General features: G+C 53.2%; 3 protein-coding genes across 3 annotated transcripts; 2 read left to right on the forward strand and 1 right to left on the reverse strand.

Moving 5' to 3' along the window:
• Positions 1–1,163: 1,163 nt before the first annotated feature.
• Positions 1,164–5,794, forward strand: CCOS01_02335 (uncharacterized protein; the record flags this gene model as incomplete). Its single annotated transcript, XM_060450526.1, has 3 exons — positions 1,164–1,514; positions 1,568–5,044; positions 5,099–5,794. 3 exons carry the CDS (start codon positions 1,164–1,166, stop codon positions 5,792–5,794), a joined length of 4,524 nt encoding a protein of 1,507 aa, XP_060319176.1.
• Positions 5,795–6,817: 1,023 nt separating this feature from the next.
• Positions 6,818–7,939, forward strand: CCOS01_02336 (RNase H domain-containing protein; the record flags this gene model as incomplete). Its single annotated transcript, XM_060450527.1, has 1 exon — positions 6,818–7,939. The coding sequence occupies one exon, from the start codon at positions 6,818–6,820 to the stop codon at positions 7,937–7,939; it is 1,122 nt and encodes a 373-aa protein (XP_060319177.1).
• Positions 7,940–8,583: 644 nt separating this feature from the next.
• Positions 8,584–9,386, reverse strand: CCOS01_02337 (ribosomal protein L1p/L10e family protein; the record flags this gene model as incomplete). Its single annotated transcript, XM_060450528.1, has 3 exons — positions 8,584–8,846; positions 8,910–9,213; positions 9,300–9,386. The coding sequence occupies 3 exons, from the start codon at positions 9,384–9,386 to the stop codon at positions 8,584–8,586; spliced, it is 654 nt and encodes a 217-aa protein (XP_060319178.1).
• Between the last annotated feature and the right edge of the window lie 105 nt (positions 9,387–9,491).

Genomic DNA, 9,491 nt, shown 5'->3' on the forward strand with positions numbered 1-9,491 from the left:
TAGAACCAAGAGAGAGCATGTATGTTCATTTTTGGACGTATGATTGAAACATTTCTTGCAGCGGAACCTCACCGAATGGCATCGCTCGATGAAAAACACACATCGGCTGGCATCTAAGCTCCTCGTTCGCCGCCGAATTATGGGCAGGTATCGAAGTGTAATGAATGAATACAATGGCTGGTCATTAATATCGTCATGACAAGGTAGTATCAACACCTGTCACGATCTGATAGCCTGTGTAAACTGGATTTGGCCCAAGGGAGACGATGCTTGATCCTCTACCCCTTTTCAGGGAATAATCGACTGGGAAACATATTGTGCGATGGCTGTCACGATCTTGGGAATTTCACAGGGGCTGTGACGACAAAATATCAAAGGTAAGACAGAGTCTGGATTCACAAGGCCGATCTTGTTGAAGCTAGACGTCCTGCTCAATTTCCAGTATAGGATTCTGCTGGAGAGTAGGGGCCGTTGACAAGACGGCACGTCGCTTGTGATCATTCTCATTACAGCCTCCAGAGGGAACACATTGCCGATTCAGCTGGAAGTGTTTCTCCGGCAGGTACGTTGAATCGAATTAAGGACATCACTAAGCCAACCGCGACCCAATATACTGTAAGAAGACAGAGGCTGATGAAGTTCACCACCGGGCCAAGTGGAGACAGGTCGTTGAGCGCCGAACGGTGACATCCGTCACCAGCCACCCGAGGCATCGCAGCCACAGCTCCACTCCTGCTTGCGCTGGGGCCACGCAGCAGCCACGACCGGGCAGGGAAGGTAAGGTACAGCTGGAGCTTGAGCAGGTACCTCGTTCTACCTCCCTCAGCTCAGGTAAGCACGCGAAACCCCGATGAACTGCAGGCGCGGGCGCGTAACACGCATCGACTATTCCAATCCATCCAATTTCGTCGCAACACTGAGAGGACCAGCTTCATCCCCCTTCTCGTCGCCACCACCGCAATTGGTCTCTAATTCTGCGTGCTCACAACACCTGCCGCACATTTCCATCGTGCATGCGACGCGCGATATTCTATCCATGACTTAGGCCACGCGCGCATCATCGACTCCTAACACGTTCCAGTCGATCGACGACAGCATCGACACATTATCTTCCCCGCTTCACCACACGTCACCTGCCGAGCGCCCACCGAGCACCTTTCAAGATGGCGCGTCGTCGCGCTCGCGATGAACCTCAAGAGGAGGTCGAGGTTGAGGAGGAACAAGGAGAGGAGCTTGTCAGCCTTCAATTCGACGAAGAATTGACTTGGAAGCCCGGAAAACCTATCCCTACAACCGAGCTTCTCAACCGTCTGCAGGCTCTGGCAGAGGAACTCGGGGGTCTTGATCAGGATACTACAGAGGTCGAATCTCTCAATGACGTTGCTCATGCTTTGGGCCAACGCAACCTGCTAGCCCACAAGGATAAGGGCGTCAGAGCGTACACGGCTGTGTGTATCGCAGACATTCTGCGCCTGTGTGCGCCTGACGCGCCGTTCACCGCGGATCAGACCAAGGTAAGCCATTGATCTCGAGCTACCTAGGGCTCTCACTGATGAGTTCAACACAGATGTTCTTCAATCTGGTCGTTACGCACGTGTTCCCTTCATTGAGCGACCAAATCCACCCTTATCACAGCCAGCACAAATATGTGTTGACAGCTCTGACCGACGTCAAAAGTATTCTCCTAATCAATGATATCGACGGTGCCGACGATATGCTCCTGAAACTCTTCTCAGTCTTTTTCGATGGAGTATCTGGAAGCTCGAACTCGGGCCCCGAAGAAGGTGTCTCGAAGGAAGTCGGCAACACCATGACGGAAATGCTGATTGCCTTGGTTGACGAGGCATCGGGCATGAACCCAAAGGTCATTGAAGTAATCATGGCCCAATTCCTTAGAGCAGCGCCTCCTGGCGGCTTCCAGAGCCGCACAGAACGTAATGAGCAGAACGGCAACCAGTCGACCTTGCTGCCCAAGGACGAGCCACCTGCGTACATCATGGCGAAGGAGATCTGCAATGTGTGCACCGAGAAGATGGTACACTACGTAAGCCAGTATTTCAGCGATGTCATTCTCGACGCATCTCGATTCGCGGCGAAGACTGTTGGAAAATCGCACGAAGATGAAGAGGACGAGGATGCCCCTAGGGGCCCTACGGATTCAGAATTGAAGGAACTCAGAAAGGCCCACTATCTCATCCGAGAACTCTGGCGCGCATCGCCATCTGTTCTGCAAAATGTCATACCACAGGTCGAAGCAGAGTTGTCGGCCGATAACGTGGATCTTCGACAACTGGCCACAGAAACACTTGGAGATATGATCTCCGGGCTCGGTGCTGCTGGGCCGCCCCCGCCACCCGTGTTGGATCCTGCTCAGTATCCTCCTTTGCGCTTAGCCGACGAGGCTCCCAGTCAGATCTCCGACAGCGTCCTCACCACACCTCTCTCGCCTCAATCTTTTGCGCAAACCCATTCTTCCGCATACAACCATTTCTTGGGCAGAAGAAATGACAAGACGGCGACTATTCGAGCAGCTTGGACGAACGCTGTCGGATACATCCTGGCCACCTCAGCAGGCGGGATTGGTCTCAGTCGCGAGGAACAGTCCGAGTTAGTGAAGCATCTAGGGGAGAAGCTCAACGATGGAGACGAAAAGGTCCGGTTGGCTGCCGTGAAAGTGATGGAGCTCTTCAGCTTCCGCGACTTCATCTCTAAGCTGGCTGCCCCAGGCGGCGTGGATAAGGACGGCTCTGTTCTTAGCAGTCTTGCCGACCGGTGTCGAGACAAGCGCACTGCTGTTCGAGTCGATGCAATGACGTTGCTCGCGAAACTCTGGGCCGTTGGATCAGGGGAGCTTGCTGCTGGGCAGGAGAGCGTCGTTGCCGCCCTATCTGGTATTCCTTCGCGCATTTTCAACGCCTTCTATGCCAACGACTCTGAACTCAACATCCTTCTCGATCGTGTACTCTTCGAGTGCCTGGTACCTCTGTCCTATCCTCCCATTAAGGCACCAAAGAGTACCAGAGGGGCGTCTCAAAGCTCTCAGAACGCGGGTGTTGCTGACCAAGATCGCATTCGCGCGGAAAGAATTCTTCTCCTTACTCAATCTCTGGACCAAGCGGCTAAGAGAGCCTTCATGGCTATGCAAGGTCGGCAACCTCAATTCGCGCAGGTCCTTGAAGCCTTCGTCAAGCAGTGCGAGAGCTACAACGGAGGTGTGATAGACGATAATCGCCCAAAGATTACGGCGAACCTGGAGAGGACAGTACAGTACATCACACAGTTCTTCCCAGACTCCTTCAAAGTGAAGACCGACCTTCAGAAGTTCGCCAATGCGAATGACCGACGCGCCTACCAGCTCGTTAAATTCTCCGTCAGTGCCGAGAGCGACTACAAGACGGTTCGACAAGCCATCAAGGAACTGGTCAAGCGCACCAATGCAAGCCAGAACGCGACTATCCTCGATACGCTCTTGCCGCTTCTCTACAGGTCGGCTTGCTTGCTGTTCAACCGAAGTCACCTTGCAACGATCCTCGATTACTCGAGGAACGATAAGGACGGCCTGGGCTCGGTATCCCACGAAATTCTCAACGAGATCTCACAGCGCAACCCTGAGCTTTTCAAGACTCACGTGGGAGGGTTGTGCAAGGGTCTCATCGAGCAAGCTCCCACAGAGACCAACGAGAACGATTCCAACGTTGTCGATACCTTGAAAGCTTGTGCTTCATACTCAAAGAAGTACCCAGAAGAGATTCCTCAAGACCGAAAATTCTCACAGGCTCTTGTTAGCTACGCTCTGTATGGACGGCCTGTGAAGTCTGCCAAGTATGCCATCAAGATTCTCCTGGCCAAGGGCGACGACAAAGGCCTAGTCAGTGCAACCAGCTTGTTGGAGAAGATTATGCAAGACTGGACCTACGGCTCAGCGCACTTCCTCAACAAGCTCCAGTCTGTCGCACAGCTGGAATTGCAAGTGCCCAAGATTACCCTCGATTCAGATGATGACATCCTCAACATGACGGTGCAGCAAATTTTGCTCAAGGTCCGAACAGACGCAACAGACAAAGACCCCGAGTGGGTGGATGACGCTAGCGTGGATGAGGAATTGCAAGCGAAGTGCCTGTCATTGCATATTCTCGTCAACCGACTGCGCAGTATGGACGATGTCGAAGAGGCCAAAGAGAAGGCCGTACCTGTCTTCAAGCTGCTCAAGACATTGGTCGCGAAGAGAGGAGAGCTCTGTAAGACGAAGGATACTCCCAACCACCACAAGTCACGACTTCGTCTGCTAGCAGCTCAGCTGTTGCTGAAGCTATGTACCATCAAGCATTTCGACGACTTCCTGACGCCGGCCGATTTCAACCGTCTCGCATTCACGGCGCAGGATACCGAACTAACTGTTCGCCGGGGTTTCATCGAGAAGCTCCAAAAGTACCTTGTGCAGAACAAGCTTCGGGCACGCTTCTACACCATCATCTTCTTGACGGCATTCGAGCCGAATAACGATCTGAAGCAGCGCGTTGAGACCTGGATCCGGTCCCGGGCTCGCGCATTGGGGGCGAATGAACAGCACCCTATGGAGGCGATCATGGGACGACTCATCTCTTTGCTGTCTCACCATCCCGACTTCAACAAGCCAGAGAATATCGATGATGCCAGTGCAGAGGAATTGAGCTCATACGCCAGTGACCTAGCGGACCATGGCCGCTACATTCTGTACTATCTTACAAATGTGGCAACGGAAGAGAACTTGGGACTCATCTACAAGTACGCTGAAAGGGTGAAGCAGACTCGTGATGCGATCAGCCCGGAGGCGAGCGAGAATCTTTACATTGTCAGCGATTTGGCCCAGGCCGTTGTAAGGAAATGGCAGGAGAGGAAGAATTGGAGTTTCCAAGCGTACCCGGGCAAGGTCGGGTTGCCGATCGGCCTCTACACTGCCTTGCCTTCACACCAGGTCGCTCAGGAGATTGCCGAGAAGCAGTACCTGCCGTCAGAGATTGATGAGAAATTGGACGGTCTGTTCAAATCAATCGATCGAAAGAAGGTCAGCCGACACTGTCTCCCATGTTGTCCGATCTCTAAGCTTACAAAATTACAGAAGAGAAAGTCTACAGATGATCGTGGAGACCACCATCCAGCCAAGAAGGCAAGGTCAGCCCCGAGGGTCAGGGAGCCTAAGGCACCAAAGGAGCCTAAGCCGAAGAAGCAGAAGGTCAAGAAGCCCGCCAAGGTCAAGGCCCCGCGCCGCGAATCTGACATTCCCCTGGAAAATCGGAGACGCAGCGGCCGTGCTGCTACCACTGCTGTATCCAAGTACACCGAACGCGACTCATCCGACGACGACCGTGAGATGTGGGACGGCGTCAGCAAGTGGACGTACGAGAATGAAGATGGAGAACAGACGGAGGTGTCAGATGACGATGATGACTCTTCGGTTCTCTCGGAAGCCCCAGAGGAAGAAAATGGCGAGGGGGCTAAGAAGCCAACAGCTGCTGCGGATGACAGCGGCGATGATTCGCCGTTGTCCGAGGTTGAGGACGTTGCGACAGAGGAACCGGAGAAGGAGGCAGTGGAAGCAGACGATGAGGAAGAGCCGGAAGAAGCTACGCCACCGCCCAAATCCAACGGGCGAAAGGGCAGGTCGGCAGCGGCATCAAAAGCGGCAGCCAAGACTAAACTACCAGCCCGACCTGCAGCCAAAGAGAAGCCCGCTCCGAGAGCGACGAGGACGTCGGCGCGGAGCACCCGTGGGAGGGCCGCTCAGGAGTCGATGGACGTTGATGAGAGTGACTGATCGAGGGCGGGAGTGTACAAAAAGTTTCATCTTCATTGTTGCGGTGCTTTTCAATTGGTTTTAGGCATGGCTATATGTTGGCTTATGGAGGATGGATATCCCCTGCGGTGGTTGGGTGTTTTGAGTGCGCCGCCTGCGAATGCAGCTGAATCCATCATTTGCAGCTGCAATGTACTCTCGTTTCCATGCTTTCTGTCGAAACTGTCAATATACCCATGCTGCTGAAATAATTCAATCCATGGGTTATCATGTGCAGGAGGCATTATTGTGCTTCCAACTGGTTCGAACTTGTCACGAGCTTTTCCGTGGTAATATTTGAAGAGTAGCTTCCATTGCATGTGGCCGTACACAGTATCCGTGCTCCCTACGTTACACTCCGTAGTCTCTCTGACCCTGCGGGATATGGGGAACAGCAAGCTACACAAAGGAGCTCTACCATTAATTTGTGTGCAAGGAGTCCATGAGCTCTGTTGAAGCTTCTTCTGAAACTATTAACACCCTCAGGTGAGGTGGATGGCAAACACGGTGCTCAGCACAGCCAGGGTGGTCAGCTTGCAGCGACATGGCTTATGTTATCATATTTCTCTTTTCTGTTCTTGCCCTCTCACCAATCTTCCTTTCCATTCATGGATGGACGGGACCCCGATTGAAGCGGACCGGGATGTCATGTCAAAACTTGACCAGGAACGTAAGGAGTCTTTCCAGAGGCTACCTGCCTCAGTGACTACAGATAGTAATGAACTACCCGAGGCAAGTGAGGCCGAGCTAATGAAGATGGAAAGGTTCAGGAAGCTACCACTAATTTGCACCTGCCTCCCTTGACTTTGATAGAACGGGAAGGCACCTCAGGTTCTCCCCAGGGTTTCATAAAGCTTAACCCTGCCCAGTCAACCCGAGTGCAAAGAACCTAGAGCTCCCATCTTCAACTAGGAAACTTACGCCGCCTGACTTGCGGACCTGACCTCTTGTTCTACCACTGTTGGGCCGCTCATTCACAGCCCATTGTCTTGCTTGCAGTGCAGAATGACCTGGCCGGATATCGACTATCTTGAGCTGCCCAACGGGCGAACCATTATCGTTTGCGCATCTCATCACATGGTCACCTGCGGAAAATGTTGTCTTGACTTCAGCCATGACTTCGAGTACGACGAAGACGGAAACTACTTGGACGAGGATGACGAAGAAATCTTTGGCTTTGACTACGACTCTCGCCTTCCCAGGGATGTCAGCTTCGCTCATGTTGCGAGAAGCCGATATGGCCGTCCTGAGAGAATCACTGCGAGCGGATCTCGGAGATCCTCAGCGCGTGTCCAGTCTACTTGGGATGATGAAGATGACGACGACAGCGATGGTCCGCCGCCCCTCATAGACGACGATGAACTGATCTCCACCGTTCGTATGGGGGAAGGCCCAAAGATTGTTCTCGGGGCACCTACTCTCAACCCATCTGTCTCTTGCCGCAGTGAATTCTCCGGCAAATTGTTTCCCTTCAAATTCAACCCGCACCACGACCCGCAGACCAGTACGCCTTTGGAGCCCAAAGAACTTTTCCTTCCGAAAAAGTCCTCGATAGCTATTCCATCTGTTATCCGCTTCATCAATCGCTACGACGACTCGGAAGTTCTCATTTACACCGACGGGGCCTGTCTTGACAATGGCAACGCTGCAGCCCGCGGTGGCTCCGCCTTCATCTTCAAGCCGGTACTCCCCAATGACGAGAGCGGGTGTGTGGCCTTCAAGCTCGAGGACAAGGGGCCAGACGGCCAGACATACCGCCACACCAGCAACCGCGCCGAGCTGCGCGCCGCCCTCGCCGCGCTCCAATTCAGGGCCTGGTGGGGTGAGGGTTTCAAAAGTATCGTCATTGCCACCGACTCAAGCTACGTCGTGAACGGTGCCACCGACTGGGCTCGCGCGTGGATCAAGAAGGGCTGGCGAACAAGCGCCGGCGAACACGTGAAGAATAGGGACCTATGGGAGGCCCTGTTGCTTAGGAGTGAGATACTTCACGATAACAATGTCCACGTCCGCTTCTGGTACATTCCTCGCAAGTTCAATAACGAGGCTGACAGGGCTGCCAAACGCGCGGCTGCAATTGTTGAGCCGACTGTTGAGTTTAGCGAAATAATGGGGGTTCTCGTTTAAATCTACGGTATACGTTGTTTCTCGGCTCCTTGATTGGGGGTACCATCGACGACTTGACGATTACCCGCCCATCAGACTTCTAGCAACGAAAGACATTCTTTGCTATTTTCAACGCTATGAATAACCAGGCGTAGGACAAGGCTTGGCAACGCGGTATTCAAGCACTCTTCGCCTTCACTATCAATATGAGACAGTATAATTTGGGGCTTCCCCGATACGACACTCTGAGCGTTGAGTGTGAGGGAGGATGTGAGGGAGGATGTGAGGGACTTACCGTGTAGCTATATGGTAGGGAGCCCTCTGTGCGAATGGGATCACACATACGGCAAGGCTTTTCTAACGATCAGACCTAGACTGGGGCTTGGCTCCCCATTGTTATCAAGCACTTATTCTTAAAAACGTTACAGTTCACTGATGCATATTAAGGCTTGTGTCATGGTCTGGAAAAGGATGATTTTGTATTGACAGGCTCCTAATCCATGCGCAGAGCTTCCTATGAAATACCCGTGATAGGTGTATTCCCACCCTTGAGTGAACCGTTATGCGAATAAGCACTTAAGCCATCGACACAACTAACTCTGGCGGTACTCTACCTAGCACAGGCCCCTCGCAAGAAACACCAACAAGACGAGAAGAGGGCGCACTTAGTAGAGGCGCTTGGGGGGAGACATGGAAGCCTTGATGGTCAAGCTTCCAACGTTCTGCCAGCCCTTCTTCAGCAGGGAGACGAGGTAGTTGATGGCCAACATGATGTTGGCAATCAGCTGCTCCTGGGTCATGCCGACGTTGCCGACGGCGACACCCATGCAGAGAACCTTCTTCAGCTGGAACTTGATGGTGGACTTGACCTCGGTGATCTTGCCAGAGAGATCGTCGGCGTGGGAGACGGGGGTGGGGAACTTGCCGGCTGCGAAATTGTTAGATACGGGTTCAAATCTGAAATAGCAAAAGGGGAAGTGAAGGAACATACCCTTGGACAGACCCGGACCCAAGAGACGGGGGATCTGCTTGATCAAGGTCTCGGAAGCGACGAAGGCGTCGTACTTGCGAGCGAGCTTCTTGATGAGCTTCTTGTTCTTGTTGAGCTTCTTCAAGTCGTCGGCGGACATGGCGTCAACACCACCGTGCTTGGCACGATCGATATCGTGCTGGTCACCGAGAATGCAGATGCTCATGTTGGGGCGGGGGACGACCGGGAGGCGGACGGTGCCGGAGAAACGCTTGTCACGCTGGGGGTCATAGTTCTTGAGGCCGATCTGAAGCTCGACAGACTCCTGTGAGGGGTATTAGCATTTGCTGATTGCTCCGCTTCGGTCGCGGACTTTGCGCTCAATTGAGCGACAGAGGTGGGTAGACTGACGAGGAAGTTGCGCTTCTTGGTCTCGAGAGAGTACTCGAGCAGCTCAGAGACCTGAGTGCGGACGTTGGCAACCGTAATTTTCGACATCTTGGCGATATCTCCCAGTAATCTGGTGCTTACGGTAGATGTTGGATGGTGATGGGGTTGAAGGGGAAAGAAAAGCAGCCGGGGACAAATTTCGGCGGGGCGCCT

Source organism: Colletotrichum costaricense (genome assembly GCF_030867565.1).
Source record: "Colletotrichum costaricense strain IMI 309622 chromosome Unknown Scaffold_2.1, whole genome shotgun sequence".
Classification (NCBI taxonomy): domain Eukaryota; kingdom Fungi; phylum Ascomycota; class Sordariomycetes; order Glomerellales; family Glomerellaceae; genus Colletotrichum; species Colletotrichum costaricense.